This window comes from Otolemur garnettii, unplaced genomic scaffold (assembly GCF_000181295.1).
Source record: "Otolemur garnettii isolate 467f Iridium unplaced genomic scaffold, OtoGar3 scaffold00008, whole genome shotgun sequence".
Classification (NCBI taxonomy): domain Eukaryota; kingdom Metazoa; phylum Chordata; class Mammalia; order Primates; family Galagidae; genus Otolemur; species Otolemur garnettii.
In genome coordinates this window covers 31,140,591-31,161,741 of record NW_003852403.1, presented here as the reverse complement: position 1 = coordinate 31,161,741, position 21,151 = coordinate 31,140,591, and the positions used below count along the sequence as shown (strand labels likewise).

The 21,151-nt window shown below is 38.2% G+C and overlaps 1 protein-coding gene across 2 annotated transcripts in view; it reads left to right on the top strand.

Annotated features, from left to right (window-relative positions):
• Window positions 1–21,151, top strand: part of PRKG1 (protein kinase, cGMP-dependent, type I) — a 1,243,017-nt gene that overhangs the window by 1,180,773 nt on the left and 41,093 nt on the right. For both annotated transcript variants that reach the window (XM_012801440.2, XM_012801439.2), the window contains exon 10: window positions 21,030–21,126. In XM_012801440.2, coding sequence (XP_012656894.1) covers window positions 21,030–21,126 — 97 coding nt within the window. The remainder of the gene's footprint in view (window positions 1–21,029; window positions 21,127–21,151) is intronic.

Genomic DNA, 21,151 nt, shown 5'->3' with positions numbered 1-21,151 from the left:
TTTGAGTTCTCTGTGGATTCTGGTTATTAAACCTTTGTCAGAGACATAACCTGCAAATATCTTCTCTCATTCTGAGGGCTGTCTACCCACTTTATTTACTGTGTTCTTAGCTGTGCAAAAACTTCTAAGTTTGATCAGGTCCCAAAAGTGTATTTTTGACAATGCTTCAATTGCCCAAGGGGTCCTCTTCATAAAATTTTTGCCCAAGCCGATTTCGTCAAGTGTTTTCCCTACACTTTCTTCTAATGTTTTCATAGTTTCATGTCTTAAGTTTAAATCTTTAATCCAGTAAGAGTCTATCTTAGTTAATGGTGAAAGGTGTGTGTCTAGTTTCAATCTTCTACAGGTTGCCATCCAGTTAGCCTAGCACCATTTGTTAAATCGGGAATCTTTTCCCCACTCAATATTTTTAATTGGCTTGTCAAAGATCAGATAATGGTAGGTAACTGGATTCATCTCTTGGCTCTCTATTCTGTTCTGTACATCTACCTCTCTGTTTTTGTGCCAGTACCATGCTGTTTTGATCACTATCGATTTATAGTATAGTTTGAGTTCTGGTAACATAATTTCTCCTACTTTGTTTTTGTTCCTAAGTAATGTCTTTGCAATTTGAGGTTTTTTTCTGATTCCATATAAAATGAAGAATTATTTTTTTCTAGATCTTTAAAGTATGACAGTGGAGCTTTAAGGGGGTTGCATTAAAATTATATATTGCTTTGGGTAGTATTGACATTTTAACAATGTTGATTCTTCCCACCCATGAGCATGGTATGTTTTTCCATTTGTTAACATTGTCAGCTATTTCTTTTCTTAGAGTTTCATAGTTCCCTTTGTAGAGATCTTTCATGTCCTTTGTTAGATAAACTCCCAAGTATTTCATCTTATTTGGCACTACTGTGAACGGGATAGAGTCCTTGACTGCTTTTTCAGCTTGGCTGCTGTTGGTGTATATGAAGGCTACTAATTTATGAGTATTGATTTTGTAACCTGAGATGCTGCTGTATTCCTTGATTACTTCTAAGAATTTAGTAGTAGAATCCCTGGTATCTTCCAGATATACAATCATATCATCTGTGAAGAGTGAAAGTTTAATCTCTTCTGACCCTATATGGATATCTTTAATCGCTTTTTCTTCCCTGATTGCGATGGCTAAAACTTCCATTACAATGTTAAAGAGCAATGGAGACAATGGGCAACCTTGCCTGGTTCCTGATCTGAGTGGAAATGATTTCAACTTAACTCCATTCAATACAATATTGGCTGTGGGTTTGCTGTAGATGGCCTTTATCAGTTTAAGAAATGTCCCTTCTGTACCAATTTTCTTAAGTGTTCTACTCCACATTTTCTTAGGATCCTTTCCAGTAACCAGATTATTTAAACTAGCATGGCTTTGCTTTACTTGTAGAATGAAGTTAGGAAGGCTGTGTCTAGTGTCTAGTGTTCAGGCTCTATCAGGATATGCCCCCCTTGCTATTCAGAAGTGATGGAAGTGATTTGGGTATGACTCATGAGGGTAGCGTGGGAGGACATTGTAGCCTCTACCTTATCTCTGGGATGGTGTGTTTTGAGGGGAAGCTGGTCACTATATCACCTGGGGAGGAACTGGGTCCTCTGCTGACCACCAGGTGGCCCACTGTATGAATGAGCCACCTTGGCACTGGACTCTCAGTTCTGCTCAGGCTTTAAATGACAGCAGCCTAAGATGACCTCCAGATGAGAGACCCCGTACAGAACTGTCCAGCTAAATTATTCCCAAATTCCTGCTTCACAGAAACTATAAAATACTAAACGTTTATTATTTTAAGCCAGTAAGTTTTGGAATAATTTCTGATGCACCATTAGATCTATAACATATAACGTTATTAAAGTTTAATGTAGGAAGCATACTGGATAAAGAACGTTATAATTAATTTCAGAAACTAAGCAAACATTTATTTTTATTTTATTTTTCTTCTACTTAAGTAAGATTAAGTAAGATTAAGTTAAGACTTCATTGTGCTTAATTTTTAGCATGGAAAACCTGAAACTGGAAGCTTTGGTGTTACTTTAAACAAAAAATCTAAAAATAAGCTAGGTGCTAAGTTGTGTTATTTTTTTAAGTAATACAAGCATTCACTTTGCATTCACTAAATCAGTGAAAGAATTAAATCATAAATGAGAACCTGTAATATCAGATATTTTTATTTGTTTCACACACACGGAAAAGATAATGATAAATTGGCCTAAAATGAGACCATTTAAAAATCAGTTGCATGCCTGTTAGAAGCTCAATATTCCTAAATATTGTATTAAATGCAAAATAATACAGTTTTTCTTCCTTCAAGGTGCCTTTATTCTTATTAGAAAGTAAAAACTAATAAATACTAAAACTGCAATAAAAATTAAGGGAGCTCTTCATGCTATTGGGTTAAGTATCTTCAGAACTCAGAAAACTAGAGAAATAAAACTGAAGTAGAGTTGATTAGATGTTCATGAAAAAGGTTCGGATGGTAGAAGAAATGTCCCTTTACTAGTGTTAGACTTCATGATCTGGGAATGGTGGAGATTAGAGTGTTAGGTCACCAGCTGCTCCTTTTTCACGCAGTCAGGGGAACTGTGGCAATGGGCAGGGAGACCCTGCCTTCCTATAGAAACTCCTGGACATTTCCCCAGTGTCAGACCCTTGGAAACCAGCAGGGGTGACATCCTGTTTGGTGCTGCTCATTCCGGAATGAATAAGGGTCCAGAGAGAGATGATTTTGAGTCTTCCAATAATGTCTGTGAATAAAAAAGGCCACCTGTCACCTATCCTTAAACTCCAAACTTACTATAATAACATGAATCTGTACCTTGATTCATAGAATTTTGTATGAGTCTCTAATTCCTCACTGCCCTCTCCCTACTGAGACATTTATCCCTACTGCTCTACCCCACTAGTGACCTCCAGCTGGTGAAACTCAAGTGTTAATCGTCATGTCATTTCTACCTTTCTATAGTTTTTTATATGGTTGACCACTTTCTTGTCCTTGAAATGTTTTCTTCACACAGCTTCGTGATTCCCATATTGTGTGTTTTTTCTTCCTCATCAACTGTTCCATCCCTGCTACTTTGGTTGATTGCTCCTGGCCTCTGTAACCCTCCAGACTTAGCATGCTTCACAACCCAGTCTAGGACCGCTTCTCTTTTCTACCTATACTTTCGTCCTTGCTGATGTCAGGCAGCCTCATAGCTTTCAGTGTCATCCTGCTGACTACTTCCAGATTTGCATTTCCACCCCGGATTTCTTTTTTCAACTCTAGACATCTAACAGCCTCCTTGAAAACATCAACTTGGGTGAATCACATACATGGCAAACCTAACATATCAAAACTGAACTCCCATTTTCCTTCGAAACCTATTCATGTTACTGTTTTTCTGATTTCACTAAATAGAACTCCATCCTTCCCATTCTTGAGTCTCAAAAGTTCAGAATCATTCTCTTGTCTTTCACTCACATCTTGTGTCTACCCAACAGCGAGTCAGATTGACTCTTCTTTCAAAGTTAGCCACTCTGCACTGCTACCTCAATCCAAGATACATCTTCTCCTGCCTGGATTATTGCAATGGCTGCTGGCCTATCTCTATATGTCAGAATTTGCCCTTCTATTTATTGCTCATTTTCAACCTTCAAACTGTTTTCAAATGTAAATTTGAGAGCAAAAACTGACTTGTTCAGAGTCCTGCAAAAACTTCATTTTCAGAGTAAAAGTTGAATCCTACAGTGGTCTACAAGGCTCCAATTTGCACCCTTCTATTACCTTCCACGTGGCCCCCATCTCATCTCCTTGTCCTCCTCGTGCTCCTCCCCTTTCCTGCCTTCAGCCTGTTCCAGCCTCTCCAGCTTCCCTGGTTGTAACACACACTAGACAGACTTCCACCCCAGGGCTGCCTCTGCAGTTTGTTTTCTCTAGGCAGAAAACTCTAAGCCCAGATCACAGGCGGCTCGCTCCTCCATCTCCTTCTTGGTGAGATCTTTAATCGGAGCCCACACTGCAGCCCCCTTAGTCCTGTTACTTCACTTCCTTCCTGCCTACATTTTCTCCCCAGCAAGTGCACAAGTGAACATACAGTGTTTCACTGGTTTTTCTCCTCCACCAGCATCTAAATCATAGGAGGGTTGGATTTTGGATTTTTTTTTTTCAGTCTATTTTGTCCACTGTTGTGTCCTCAGCCAGCATCTAAAACAGGGCCTGGCAGATGTTTATTTTTGTTGGTAATTTGCTAAAAGTAGTTCACGATACCGTAGGACTGCCTGGTTCAGCTGAAAACAGACAACTTGAATGCTCTTTTGAGTATAACACTCAGATTACTTAAACTAAAATAATTTCAAGTGATTTCAATAATTTCAAGTTTAAGGGTTTGCATTTCCCCTTGTCTGAGTTTGTTCAGGTTATTTACCTTAGTCTATCAAATGTCTTTTAGCATAACTGACTTGTACAGCATATCAGTCTCGAGAGAGTTAGTTAGATTGGTAAATGTTAAAAAGATTGCAGGATTTTCTGGGACTCAGAATTCCTATCTCACAGCAGGATGTCTCTGTTGTTAACCTGGGGCTAACTGCTGCCCCTCTTAGTCATTTGCTTTTTTATTATAAAACATGCAGGACAAAAGTTAAATCTTACCAAACCTGAAAATGTACTTTGTTGTTTTAGATCAAATAAATTGTTATTTCCATGCTGAAAAATAATGGTGAAAAACATATGTGTCATAACCAGACATGGAACAGTTCACACCTGCCCCAAGCATCCTCAGGGGTTTGAGTGATTCACAGAGATAACGGAGCCCAGGATCACAGGATGCCCGATAAGCAGCATTTCCATTCCACAGAGACTCCAGAATAGAAAAATCCTTTATGTTCTCAGAACTGTAGGTATCTTGTGTATTTCATACAGATATAGCTCAGAATCCATGGGGGGGGGTGGAAATGATCGAAACTTTGATGAATTGAGGTCAACATGGTGGTCATAATCACTGACAACGTAAGACTTATTGTGAATTCCTATGGACAGAAGTAATTAAATATCAATAGATTCCATCTAATATCACAGTGAAGTAGGCAGATAGTAAGTCCAGCACACTTATACCGTGACTCAAACCCTACAAATGCAATACATGTACCCAAAATATTTGCACCTCCTTAATAGTTTAAAATTGAAAAAAAAAATCCCAAATTGTAAGAGATGTCATTTTTTGTCAAGGACACATGTTAATTAGTGGATAAAAGTGTAGTTAGAAAATTTCAGCAACTATAGTTGGCCCTTTGTGGGTTCCACATCTGTGGATTCAACTAAACACAAATCAAAAATGTCAAAAAAAAATTGTGTCTATACCAAACCTATAACAGACTTTTTTTGTCATTCCGTAAACAATATGATATAGCAACTATTTAAATTGTAAATAAAACATTTACATGCTATTAGGAATAGAAACCATCTGTATATACAGGAGGGTGTACATAGGTTATATCAGTTATGTGCAAATGCTGTATCATTTTAGTCAAAGACTTGAGACTCTGTGGATTTGGTATCTAAGGAAGCCCTAGAGCCCATCCCCCATGAACCCTGAAAGATGACTGCACATTCCATCAAGAAATAAGATACAGATTATACAAGAAGAGAGCCCCGTGCATTTAGTGAAGTTCAAAGACATAAATAATAGAAATATCTTCTCTAATTAGCATAAAAACTAGAGCGTTGCAATGACAGGTTGACAGTGTAACACAGTTTACATTTTCCCCTGCTGGGGGAAGTAGCTTTGCACCTGTGCCCGGTTATATTATCACTGATTTTCTATGGATAATGAATGGGAAATCATTTTCTGAGCAATGGAAAAAATGTAATTTCCATGTTACTTCCTTCTGTTCCTAATTTCAGATCTCTTTCCCCTTCCAGAGGAAGTTAGTGATGCCATAGCTTTAATGTCTGTTTTAGCTGCAAAACTCAAATATTCACTTTCTGTTAGAAAATCTAAAACAGGTGGTATACAATTTCTCGTGATTTGGAATTCTTAAAAGGCAAGTGCATTTGAAGTTCAAGTGCCCGTAGGTTAGGGAGAAGTCATAACCCAGGTGACATCTCCCCGAATAAAAAGAAAACCTTTCTTTTGTAATGCAATTGTCTGTGCAGCTGCAGCTCTCAACTGCATCCCCTGCCATAATCATTACAGTCTCATTCCCATTAACTTTGTTCAAGATCCAAAAATAATTCGTGTTTTGATTCTGATTTGGATTTCCAATAGAAAGTAAAAGATGTGAAATGAAGAGGCAGCAGCTAAACTAGGGGTGTAAGCCACTGCATTGCTGATCTCAGGAGTCTGGTCTGGAAGGAGGGGACCTGAACTAAAGGAAGAGTTCTTATCCTTAAATTCTTAGGGAAAATCTTTTGACTCAAAAGCCCTGCTGTTTTCCCCATTTTTTCTAGCTGGGTAAACATTTTTCAAAAAACAATGAAATTCAGCTTAAGAATGAGAGGCCTATATTATGTATAAATTCTTCTGCGGTGGTTCTTAAAGCTGCTATATATGTTTCTTATTTCAGGTGTAGTTGAGCAAACATTTGCCCCTCTTTACTAAATGAATGTTTATGGAAATCCCTGGTACAGGGCCAGGAACATAGCAGGTGCATGATTTTCCTAGAGCACATGGACATGGAATGATAGTGATAGTATACAGGCACAATGAAAATGCGTTTCCTGGCATGTGTTAGTTTATTCTTACGTGTTCACACATAGAGCACTGTGGACACACATCAGAATCTGGCTAACACAGACGAGGATCTTCAGGTCAGCATCACTGGTTGATAATGGATAATATTTGATAGAATAGAGAGCAATGGAACTTCAGTACTAAGTGGATTTGAAAGCCTTACCATGTCACTTTCATCTCAAAGACATTAGCCTTTTTATGAATATTTTTCTCCTGACACAGACCATCCCCGTGTGATGTTAATTGTATTGTACTGCATTGTAATTACATAGCTCATCAGCTCATGTGACATGACGAAACATTACAAATATGCTTTGATAGAACTTAAAAAATAGATCTTTTGTGTACTACTTTTGATGTCAATTGTCAGTAAAAATAATGCAGAAATACCATTCTGTCTTTTCTTTTTTATTTTATTATATCATAAAAACTCAATTCTGGGACTGTTCCCTTACTAAACATAACTCAGGGGGTAAAGACATTATAAGTCTTGTAAGGCATTTTCTCAAAGGAGGATTTGTAATTATTTGGAATGGAAAGAAAATAGAAGATATAAGATTCAGCTTTCCATTTCTAAAAGATACACTTAGAAATTTCTGGTCATGAGGCATCCACACATTTCACCTGCATGTTCTTGACGAAACCACTGAGATCCTTTGTGCCTCTGGAATTGACCAGGTCTTTGCCCTGTTTTCCAGTGAACCAGTCTCAAGGTAGCTTAGAGGTGTCATACCAGATAAGCCCTAGGAAAACAGGAGAGGGGGGCTATTTGCAGAACTGGGTCACTGAGTGACTTCTTGGCAACTCTGTTCTTGGCAACGAGTCATCCTCAGAAGGGACACACTCAGATTATCTGTGAATGCCTCTCAAGAATCTGTTTCAGGCATTTCCAGGCTCTGGATTCTGATGGTTGTTGCCTGATTCTGTATCTCTTCCCTGACTGTGCCTAAGAGCATAGTGATGTATCGTCTGCTTTTCACAAGCTCAGGGAATTGTTGAAGGTAAGGCTCATGGGCTTAAAGCAACATGAGAACTTTATGTGTTCTTTCATCCACGTGGCAGCTCATAAATTCCATATTCCCTCCGATTATTGATAGAATTATTAAAAGCATAATGAAATTTAAATTTTTAAAAGGAGGCTCTCCCCTTCCCTTCCCTTAATAGAGGTTCTAGAATGGACTTCATCCATCACAAAGTCCATCATTTTTAGTACAATCCATTCATTTGATAATACCTGGTTACACATGGACGGATACAAGATACAGGATGGTTCAGAAATTAAATGGTGAAAACACAGCACAAATTATGATATAGGGCAGCAGTACAAAGAGTTAACAGTGTCTACTGGGAGCAATCTAACCAACAATTAGAGCATTTTGAATTAAGACACTGAATATTGGAGAAGGGAGCAAATTCCCACATTATGGCACGCTGGGATCTTCCTCTGTGCCTACATTAATTTTATCTCAATAGTGATGCCCCTTTTGTCTCTAATTTGCCTGCCATGAAAGTGTATAACCTAAATCCTAGCCCAGGAGGCTGTATGCGTACAGGAGTAAACTTAGGCAAAAATTTACAGACAGAAAAAGCAGGCAATTATTAGTAACAAGAAACAACTAATAAAACGGTATGTGGCAACACATTTAAAACTCCATAAAAGGCAACAATTATCTTTTCTTATCATTATTAGCGATTGACTATAGTTTTGTTTCACATGTAATATCTACCACAACCCCACGGAGTTGGCTTATTGTGCTTATTGTTAAACAAGTGAAGAAAACTGAGGCACAGATAGATGAAGGAGCTTTTCAGGCTCTGTCATGAGTGAATAATGGAGCTGGGGTTTGTCCAAAGCAGAGTGGCTCCGGAGGTTATATTTTAATCATTGTATATTATTGCTTCTTTGAGTATTCATTCCTTACAAGAATATACCATAGCCCCAATTCTAATAAATCTGGCTGTCCGATTTTATAGCTTATAGAAAATAATTATACCTTGGTCATATATGGGAGGCAAGACGTGTTCCCTGACTCTATCAAATAATAATACTTAAAGCCTGTCCAACTAATAAAACAAACTATAGAAGTGTTATTGGAGTCATCTCAAATGACATAATAGCACAGTGACTGATTATCCAAGGTGATGAGCAGACATTATCTTTTGAATGTTCTGCTGTGTTTGATAACTTATGTTTTTATTGATGGGGAGAAGATCATCCACTCTAGAAATGTTGGTTCTCTAATTTGTTGTTTTTTCTTAAATGGAGTGAAAGAAATTTATGTGGTTATTAGAAGGGATAAACTTTAATAATCTGAACAACGTGCTTGATGGCGTTGGACACTGGGGTGTTACTATTAAAGGAATCTTTATATTTCATCGGCGTTTCAGAGACCCTGGATCTAGGAAGCATCCCATGAAGCTTCCTTTCCCTACACTTAAGGCTGAAGAGGTTTTTGCTCATTAGCAGATTTTTAATACACTGTCAGGCTAAAGAACAAACTTCATTTGTTACATCACCTAATTAAGAGCTTATCTCTGAACAAATAAACACTCTTTGTTGGTGTATTTAAAAACAGTCAGAAAGGACTAGAGCTCCACATCCTGTGCATAAATATATTTCCTAAATATATATGCTAATGTACATCAGCAGCCTGAAATGCAAAGCTGGGTTGCCATTAATTTTTGTTTACAACTTTGCTTTCCGGTCAGTAAGTGACACTCTAGATATTGCCAATAAACTATCTCAATTTTTTCTCTCCTACTGGGAGGCAGGATGCCTGTCTTTTCTAGCTCTGCATATAGGAAGGGACACCTCCATGGGGAAAAAATAAAACAAGTTACCTTTGTGCAAGCTGAATAACTCAGTGATATCCGGGTCATTTTGTTGCCTCTGTGAATAGTTTGATTTCTCAGAAATTTGGGCACCAAAAATGTCAATTATCTGCTTATTATAAAAGCAAATTCCACAAATAACATATATTTTATATATATACTCTATTTCCTATTATGTGTCTTAAGTGGTATCTTTGTGTAAATAGTATGTGGTATAGGGTAGTTTCTTTACTCCTGGAGCATACTTCAGAGTTTAATAACCATAGAGTAATTGCTGCTAAAAATAATCAGATTGCCTCCATTTTAAATCATTTTACATTTTATGTGTTCACATTAAGGTTGATGTTCTATCTGTTTCTCTCATCCCTGGCCAAATATCACAAGAATTACAGAAATGAAGCTGGGCATGGTGGATCACACCTATAATCTTAACATTCTGGGAGGCCAAGGCAGGCAGATTCCTTGAGCTTAGGTATTCCAGACCAGCCTGAGCAAGAGGGAGACCCCATCCCTGTTTAAAAAAAAAAAAATTAGCCAGGCATTGTAGAAGGCACCTATAATCCCAGCTACATGGGAGACTGAGGCAAGAGGATCTCTTGAGCCCAAGAGTGTGAGCTCTGATGCCACCAGGGCACTCTACCAAGGACAACAGAGTAAGACTCTGTATTAAAGGAAAAAAAAAAATCACAGAAATGAAGAAACTATGTGAGTACTTCTGCTTCCATTCAGAAGAAGGGACTACCCCTCCCAGAGCCCCCTACACTCAGTCCCTTGACTTCTGTCTGTCTTATTTCACTTCCCACCTGTTTACAAGTTCCTGCCTACAGGCAGAACAGGTTTCTAAAGTTCCCACCTCCAGGGCAGCAGTTTCCTGTTCTGATGGGAAAAAAGAAAGATTTTCTGTCCTTTGCATATCTGCAATTCTGTTATGTTTGCACAGTTACACGAGGGTAAATCAAACTGAGAATCCAATCAGATACTGTCTGTTTTTTGAAAACATTAAGTGAACACCCAGTGTCCCATCTGTTACACCTAGTCAAGAAAGGCAACGAGTCCAGGAGATATTCTTCTCACTTAACATAGCTTGTTCTATTGTCAAAAGAGCTTGAAAAATCAATTTAATCCACCTGGGGCATGTGAGCTTGGAAGCTGTTAACTCGTGAAGGAAAGTTTAATAACTTGCTTGAGGAAAGGAGAATTGAAAACAGACAAGTGAGAACAAGGTCTGGTCAAAAGTATCTCTGGAAACTAAGTGGAAAAAAGAGTCCAAATATGAAAAGAAGAAAAGCCCTGTAGTTGTTAATGGCATAAAGAATAGTTACTACATGTCTGAATGTCTCCTTCCAATTTCCTTCATTTGATCCTTTATCTCATTTTCAAATCATACAAAAATAGAGAAAGTGGTTTTGTGCTATTCATATAGTCGCATACAAGTGCAGGGCCAGGAAATCTATGAAGTGGAAGTGAAGGTCACTTGAAGTGTTATGCCAGTGTTAAACAGTACAGCTAAAGTTAAGTTTGATTACAGATTTATTCTAAACTTCGGTGACAAAAGACCAATGTGCTCAGAGAAACAATTTTTTTTTTTTTTTTTTGCAGTTTTTTGGCTGGGGCTGGGTTTGAACCCACCACCTCTGGCATATGGGGCCAGCGCCCTACTCCATTGAGCCACAGGTGCGGCCCAACAATTCTTAAATTAACTGTGTGCACAGGTACAAAAGATAAGCAACTGCCATTTCAGGGTATTGAATTGTTCCCCCTTCATTCTTGTCTCTTTCACACCTGTGATTTCAAAATGTATTGAAAGGCACCAAGTTCAAATATTCTTGTCATCTGCTCACATCCTGACTGGTGTATTTTATTGTGATCCTTCTCAGTGATTATACAGATACCTTAGCAGTGTGGAAATCTGTAATGCCTTTACAGAGTTACCTGAAGTTGACAGGGACACCTCTCCAAGGTAAAAGTTAGGAGAAGATCACATTTTAATAAAGCTCGCCCTGTACTTTTTGGTGCCTGTAAGCGTGGACTGTATTTAAAAGTACAGAATGATCATCTCAGCATGCGACCAGAGTTCACATCCTCAGCGATGAGTCGTATCAATTGTCTGTCTCTTGATATTATTATAGGATGAAACAGCCACATCACCTCTGTGATTTTCCTCCCATAAAAGTCATAATTCCTGTCTAATCATGAGAAAAACATCAGAGTAACCCCAATTGAGGGGTATTCTACAAAACTCCTGACACATACCCCTCAAAACTGTTAAGGTCTTCAAGAACATGACTTGTGAGAAACTGTCACAGCCCAGGAGACCTAAGGAGACACGACAAGTACATCTAATATGGTCTCCTGGATGAGCTCCTGGTCCTTAGAAAGGACAATAGGTAGAAACCCAAGGACATCGGACATTAGTTTTTGAAAAATAACAGCAAAACCCTATAGATTGCCTTATCATTCAAGTTTCTGAAAAATGTTTTATTGATGCAATGTTCAGCTTTGTAGGCAGCATCATAGAACGATGGCAGATTTTGCATCTAATGGCAGTTACTAGATAGCAAGTATGAGATGTTTCCTAGGACCTAAATCATTTGATAAGCACACCAATAACTATGACTAAACAACTTGGCATGGCAAAAATGGTGCTTCATTTTATTCTTTTCTGCTTAGTATTTTCTATAAGAAAGCTATGCAGGCTTTCCCCGTTTCGAGGATGTATTGTGTTCTCAATGATCATTTGAGAGCAATTGCTTGAAACTTGGACATAATTTCCACATTTTCAGATACTATGCACTAAGTGTCTGTCACACACGTCAGATTAATACTACTGTTCACTCAAACTTATACATGATCATTAACATTTGTAATTATGAGCTGTCTAGGCTTATGAACCTTGTTTAGGATATTAACACCTGGCCCCAAGTCCCAAGGTTTTTATCAAGTCTGTTTTCGAACTCAACCTATAATTCTGATATGAATCCTAGGGTGGGAGGGAACCTCTGGTCTGTTCCAGTTCTATTTCAGACATCCAAGACCCATCTTCTCCAACTGTGGTACTGGCCACTGAATCGGTCTTCTCTCTGCCTCCTTTGCATATCAGGAAAGGAAGATTCTCTGAATGACAGCCTCTGGTAGTATTTTCAGGGTTCTGGTGTTGGAGGAAGAGGGCTACAGAGAAGGAAAAAGAGAAGCTGTGGGCACCAGGGCTTTCTGCAAAGCGTGTATATCTCAGAACACTCGCAATCCAGAATTATCAAGCTGCAAGGGAGCTTACTGGACATGTCTAGCTCACACACATTTTAAAGAAGAGGGAATGTCCTTCCTATGTTTGTTGCGGGTCAGCTTCCTTATTGCTCCTTTGGTTATATTCCTAGAGGCAGGGAAGGCGATTTGTAATCCTCTCATCTTCTTCCTACCCCGTCTTGATTTCACTCTTCTTTTCATTCTCTGGCCCTTTGGCCCACTATAAGCAGGACCACATCCCTAAGCCTCCCCTCGTGACGTGCATGCAGAATCATCCTGAGACTTTTCACTGTAGAAGATCACTGCTAGTAACCATAGAAAAAAACGTACAGCCTGGATTTTTATAAAAATTTATAAAGAGAACATAGCAAACATTCTGATTCCAGAAATCAAGGCTGACCTCCAGCATTCGACTCCTGTCTAATCCTTCTGTTCTCAGTTCAATCTTCTGAGGGATCCCTTTGATTAAGATGACTGCTAATATTAATTTTAAAATTTAATTAGGATTAAATGTTCCCATATTTTTTCAAAAATTTTCACTTCTGTATTAAAGAATGATCTATAAGAAAAAGGCAGAGGCTTGTCTGTAGTGTTGGAGTAGAAAAGGGAATTTTCTATTTGAGGGTGAAACTTAGGCGGCCTTTATCCACCCCTTCTTTGGTAGTGTAGGCCCTGGCAAAGGTGCACTCATGGAAATGGCAATGAGTGCACTTCAGCCACAGGTATTTTTTCTGGGGTGGTGTGAGGCCATGAGATAAGGATGAGGGACCCTCCCCCACAGGCCTGAATTGTTGCAACAGTGAAGACCGAGGAGGGAGCCTTTTCTTCTCTCTTCTTTCTCCTGAAGTCTTATCTCCCTAGCGTGGGGAGCCAGATTTTGAAAGGCACCGCTATGGACCACCCTGGTCTACAGTAAAAAGCAAACACCTCAGGATTGAAGGAGAAAGTATTTGCTTTGCACTGAGATGAGAGAGAACTGTCTCAGATCACTGGCTCCTAATGGCTGTTCATTTATATGAAGGCAATAGCTATTCTGGCATAAATTAGAAAGAAGTGCATGTGTTTGTGTTTTAATGCATATATTTTAGTGACTATTTGTAGTCACTAAAGCAAAAAATAAATCATCACTAGGTAAGTTAAAAAACAAATTTTCTATTATGGCCAATGATTCCTTAAAAATAACAAATACCAAGTGGGAGGGGAACCTTTAATTCCACTACTGCCAACTTGTTTTCATGGCAATGCATGTAAAACTCAGATCTTTCTCTTAGAAAAAAAAGAATCACCTCAAACTTTGGAGAAATTCTTTCAAAACTGAATAAATAAAACTGCGCTATGGTTAATCCGCTGACACTGGGTAGCATATCCTCACTTATCTTTTACAAATGCTTTCTGATATCCGAAATTTTACAATGTATCTTTTAAGCACCCACGGACTTTCATTTGGGGCCATTTTGTTTAACTAGAGCACACACACACACGCACAAACCACATCACAGGTAAGAGCACATGGTGCTCAGCCACAAGGAGGCCAAATTGTCCTTGGTTGAAATGTATAGCAAAAGAGCATACTATTCAAATATATTTTATAAATTTTACATCTGCTTCTGTTTTTCAAATATCAAAACCTTATAGAAACTGCAGAGATAGAATCAGTGAAACTATTACAGAGCCCAAGTTGGCGTGCCAGTTCCCTGTGCCTGGGTCTTTGTGACTTTAGCTAAGTCATTTACCATTTCTAGACTCGTTCCTTTATTTTTACAGATGTGAGAGTCAGGCTAAATGAGCTCTAATGTAATGGTATTGAACCAAATTCTGCACTTTATTAGTATTCTAAGCATTCCTAAAATTGTGTGATTAGACTGTCTTGTGTAAAAGAGATTGATTTGTTTGGCATAAAACGTAAATATGCTAGACTGTGAGACACAGGACAGGTTCCTAGGCTCAGGTATTCTGCTGTTTAATTATTGACCCCAGTCATGTTTCAGCATCTGGTTTGCATAGCTGGAAAATAGAAGTAAAAATATTTGTTATCTCGTCCTCACAGACAATCAGTGAGGATAAGGAAGACAGAGTTAAAAATCCTTCAAAGAAAGGTGGTTTCTAAATGCAAAATATTTTTGCATTATTACCATTCTTAATATGCAGTAGATACGTGAAATGCAATTATCCTGTTGATTTCTGTTGGCTGGATCTCCTGCAGGGAATGTATTTGAAAAATAAGTAGAACTGCTTCATGTCTCGAGTGCTCCAAAGGAAAAAGAAGTCTGTGTTCCCTGAAAACTACCATTTTGGAAATAGGAAGAGAAACCTAATGTTATCTCAAATTCCCTGAAGATGAGATTATACTTTCCAGAGGAATGACATAATAAAATTCTTTAGATTTCTTAAGTTACTTTTAAACTTTTTATTTCTTCAATTTATTACATCTGCAGCTACAAGGATAGTAACCATACCTAGATGCTGTACAATAAAATACATTAGAAATCGTCCCTCTTCAGTTAGAGTTTTAAGAATATGGTTTCTTATGTTTAAAAAGATTTTTTAAAACTTTATTATAATAGTCTTTCATGAAAGGACTTTTATATGAAAAACATGATTCAACAGGCAGTTACTATTTCCCATTGATTCTGTTTTCAAAGTTCAGTTGTCAATAAGACTTTTAGGTAGTAATTACATTACTACAAGATGATGACTTGAGTATACAGACTGTCCATTTTTATTTCAATTACAAAGCTTATTTAATTTCAAACATTTGAGAATTAACGAAATAAAGACACATACCTCCTGACACTTTTCAGACACACCAAGTTAAAGTAGCACAATGAAGCAATCATCTCTGTCGTTTAAGCCCAAATCACATCTGTGTTAAATATGTAATTACATAGTATCGGTCCAATTTACGATGCTACTTTTACTCTATATAGCTATTTTCCCCCCTGAATTTTCATTTACTTTTTCATACCTACAAACTGGTCAATACAATCAGCTTTATTAAATCAGGAACTGTTATTGTATAAAATCCTGTGTACCAAATTAAGTGGTCACTCAGTACCACTTAATCATAGAACAGGTCTACATATTTTGTGCTGAGGGCTCATTTTCTGACTGTTCTTACCCCCCCCCCCCTTTTAACTATTTCTGTAGACATTTATTTATAAATTGCTGTGGTCCTTGATCACATAAAGGGTGAAAGGATTTCTACACATTTAGTGAACATTAAAATAAGCTTCAATTCTGACTTGAATTATCTACCAAATTTATACTTATTCACCTAAGTATATATTTGTCAACACCCCCAGAAAGGCCAAGACATTGAAGAAATCAAGACTCGGAAGGATGAAGTCTTTGGCAAATGAAGAGCACCACCAGTCATGACTTTGGTCTGTGTGCCAAGATGCTCCCTTCTGTCCGTTTTTAAGTTTAGAGTAGACATTAATAATCCAACTGAAACTCCTCTTACACACTCCATTTATGGCGAAGTCCACAGGTGTTTACTGAAACATTTTATTTTTATAGATTTCCCCAAGAATTTATAAACCTAAACTCAACAGGAAATAAAAAAGTACCCTCGAAAGCAGAGGAGTCCAGGCAAAGCCCCGGTAACTGATTTGCATGTGGATTAGTGAATGTTAAGGTGCTAACACCTACTAATCCCTATGCAAAGCAAGACACAATGCTTAGAGACCCTTAAGAGTGGCCTGCTGTGATTATAAAGGAGCTAGGCTAAAGCAAATAGGGACCCATTTGCCTTGTCTTGCACTAGCTCCTCATGAGCCATCCAGACCTATATTTCTTTGGCACTCAGACTTTGAGTGTGCATAATACTGTCTGCTTTTAAAAATAATTCTGAGCTATTTTTGCCATTGCAATGTTATATGAAGAAAAAAATTATAAGTTTCATAAGTTTTGCCCTGGGATGAATCATCATATTTGATTTCCAGTATATAGAAAGAGATGTTCACTTCTTATAATAGTGATGAAATACAGCATCCAGGCTCAGCACTTCTGGCTCAAGTGGCTAAGGCACCAGCCACATACACCTAACGTGGCGGGTTTGAATTTAGCCCGGGCCTGCCAAAACAACAATGACAGCTGCAACCAAAAAATAGCCAGGCATTGTGGCAGGCACCTGTGGTCACAGCTACTTGGGAGGCTGAGGCAGGAGACTCGCTTGAGCCCAGGAGTTGGAGGTTGCTGTGAGCTGTGATGTCATAGCACTCTACCCCAGGGGGACAGCTTGAGGCTCTGTCTCAAAAAAAAAAAAAAAAAATACAGCATCCAATTCTGTTAATTTAAAATGACAAAATTCATTCTTAGGTACTACGTTAACAATAGAAAAACAATGGTGGTGAATAATGAAGGATATTTGATCCTTACTCCTTGGATTTGCAGAGGCTGGTAATATTGGAAGAGATGGAAATATAATGAAACAACAGCTTTTATCTGTTTCCTAAAGAAATGTGAATGTAATGCCATGCAGACGTGGTTTAAAAGAGGGAGGTGGGGCTGGGAGCGAAGAGACTGAGATGATCCCAGTGTTGCTCCTCTGTTTCTAGACCATCTGGGTGTCTTGGTCTCATCTTCCTTACACTTGCAGCTTAACGTTGTCACTGCCTTTGGAACTTCCCTTGGTATGTAAGCAGAGATGAAATAAGGAGGTGAAAATCAAGGCAACTTTGTTTGTCTTTAGAAGTTCTTTTTAAAAAAGCTCAATACTTCACAATTTAAAGAGTACTCCATAGGGATTTTCTGTGGTTTCTAATCGTCGTAGCTCCAGATGAATCTTATCGGGCATGTTTAGAAAATGATATGTTATCACTTTTACACTTGACACATGTATTCTCTTGTATAGTTAGTTAACCTATTATAGGGCCGTGTGAGCTTCCTGTGGGTGTAAGGACAACCAAATTAAAAACTATTGGAGAATATACTTTATACTTTTTAAAAACATTTTAAGTAGCCACATATCAGGTACTATATTTCTTACTAAAGTGTATTTCCATTTGCACTGGACACTGGTCCTCCCCGTCAACACTGTTGCATAGCTGAGTCTAATTCCTTGGACCTCGCACCCTATACTACTAGTAAGTTAATTAGGAACCTGGGTTGCCCATTGACCTCCACACATGAAAGAAATTGCTTAATTTCTTTAATTAATTGCTCTAATTGCTTAATAGAACAATATTAACCATTTATTTAGTTCTTTCCCTCATTCAAATGGTTATCAACTGTAAGTAAAATAGAATAAAATTAATGGACACAAATTCTTTTCAAATAACCCACATGTTAAGGAGAAAAATAGAGAATGTCCCTCCCAGTTACAAGCAGGAAGCTGAAGAAGCTGAATCATGTATAGCTTAGGCTCTTCAAAAAAGGCTCCCCATGCAGAGACTTCCACGCTTTAAAAGAATCTTTAACTCAAGAAAGAAAATTGTACATAGTCTCTGTGATGAAGATGTTATTTGTCTCTAAAAATAAGTGAGAAGAAAATTAGATACATGTAAAATAATTAAGCAGCTGACAACATTTTCTTCCTGAGAAAAGAGAAACTGCTACTCTTATGTCTTATATGATTTGACATCTCTGAGAATCAGGACTTGAGACAAAACAGAATGGAGGATCAGGAGCACATTATCCAAAGCCCCTTCACAGTGTTTCTTATCAATAGCAAAATGAATCACCCAAATAGGTAGTATTTTAAAAACTCACCTAGTAATATTGGCAAAGTAATTAGCAAGGGTTAGCAAAGTGTGATTATAAAGATACCAGTATCTATTCATAAAAATATATGGAATATTTTATTTAACTCTAATCAGTGCTCCCCATAGTGTATGCGGAAGTACATGTTTATGTGGGTTTTTATGATTAAAGAGAAAATATTCACCATTTAAGATGAAATTTAATATATCCTTCCCATTGATTAAGATGCCACCGGTAATTAACCAGATAACAACTATAAACAGGTTAAGATGTCCTTAGGTCTTTCCTATAGATGAGCAAATATAAAGTAACTCCCTTATAACTTTTGGATCCTGTATCTACCTTTTGTTGGCAAAGTTGCTTTTTTTTGTTTTATTAGTTGCATTAGTTGTTACAGAACTACTGTTGAGGCTTATGACTCTAAGACGAATCATGAGAGAAGCCCAGACAAATGTGTAAGAGCCCAAATCTTCTTGCACGAACGTATCACCCCAAGCTACTTGTATCACTGGCCATTTTAATCCACCATCAATTCTTGTATGATTTCCAGAAGGCTTAGAGTTATAGTTTTCAAGCTTTACTGTGCATGAAAATCACCTGGCAGATTTTAAAAACTGTAGATATTTGGGCACCACCTCCAGAAATTTCTGATTCTCTTGGGCTATAAGAAGGGCTCAAATAAGACGTTTACACAAGATGCTCAGGCAGCTCTGATGTATAGCAAAGGCTGAGAATCACCCCATTCATTTAGGTGTACTTCCAGCCTGATTTCACAAGACCCGAATATATCCCCAAAGATAATAAGTAATAACTCCGTATTTTGAATATGTAGATGGCCATACAAACGCTCTGAGTCTACCTTCTTTCCATCTGAGATTTCTAAACACACCAAACACATATTATTCAATAACAATCTCATTCAGGATTTAATTATCTAGACTGCCTTGATAGCATACAAATTGTCACAAGGTCTGATTTCGACAGATGTCCTTTTGAAGCACCTGTTGGCATCAACTCTTGTCACTGGCGCTTTCAATGGGCTGCAGTTTTAATTTTTCAAACGTAGTGAGCTTGCTGGAATGCTAGAAATGCACATTTGCTGCTGACGCTCCCTTCTCGGAAACCATCTCCTGAATCACTCTGCTGCTCTCTTGAATGTGTAGTTAATGACAGAAGTCTACAAATACCATTAGCACTGACTAACAGCCTTGTTCATAGAGGCTTATAAGGTTTATTAGGGAGAGTTGATTTCATATAATCATCCAATAATGAAAATGAGCATTGTCTGTACCCTCGGAGGAGTCTGTCAACATTTGACTCTAAAATACTAGAACTGTGGTTTTATGTTGAAGAATGGTTGAAATCTCACCTAGAAAGCTGTTCCACCTGTCTTCCAAGTGAAGAGTCTAAATTTGTATTTAATTATAATGGAATAGCTAAAATGTTATAGAGCTTAATCCCAAACATGCCTATGGCTGATTCTATTCAAACATGGATGTAAATAAGCCGTGTAAGTGTCAGAATCTCCAGTCCGTTCATCATTTCTATCTATAGTATGGTACTGAATCCGGTATTGCTGAGCTGAGGGTCATGGGTGATGCAGAGCTATTCTGATACTTTATTTTTGAGACAGCTGAATTACTCTCTGACCTGACTTCAGTGAGTGGGAAGATCATCTCTATGCCTTCCTGCCCTTTCTAAAAATAGTAAAGCCTTTAACAGGAGATATTTTAAGCAGCTCATATTCACTCGTCTCATCAGGAGCAGCTTATTTTGGCCACTTGCGTGTGTCAGATTTGCATGTGTGCACAGTTAGACCCAGATCCTCACCACTCATATAAGAAACTAGCGGTCATAAAGACGCGGGGATTGCCAGCGGAGAGGATTGCCAGGATACCTGTCAGGGGGTAAAACACAAACGAAGGAAAGTCACTTTTTAGGAATGTGACCAAGCTTCAGAAATCCTCCATTTCAGACATTTGTACATCAGTCCTCGGCTTTTCGGATGTGTTTTCATAAAACCTGGCTGTGATTTTGCTCCAGAGACCTCCATGATCTTGCTGCTTTTAATAAATATTTACAGGAGGTGCTGCCAGCTTGAGGCCAAGGGAAACTAATGAGAACCTACAATCCGAAATCTGAACGGCAAAAACAAAACCAGGCAAAACCAAAACACCCAAAACAAAACCATAAAAGAACAATTCAAACGATCCGTGTTCACAAGAAGACGCGTAGAAAAATACTGAGCTGTAACTTGGGCGTGATAACTGGATTTATCAGTCGCCTGACTGGCATGCAGTGGGTACTTTGTATTTTTCTGCAGTGCTTTGAAAAACAAGCGCACGTTCATGTCATTTTTCACAACGGGGACCAAAAAATTATGAGTGTGAGGAAACATACACTCTAAAAAGCAAGATGGAATGTAAGCAGGTAAACAGGGGTCCACAGTCATGTCCGCCCAGTGCAGTTGTGCGTGGTACCCGTGTTTGCACCTCTAAGAAATTTCCATTTTTTCGCATCAAACACTCCAGATATGAAGCTGAAGCTGCTTTCTTCGCCAACCTGAAGCTGTCTGATTTCAACATCATTGATACCCTTGGAGTTGGAGGTTTCGGACGAGTAGAACTGGTAGGTGACTGTTCTTTCAATGCTT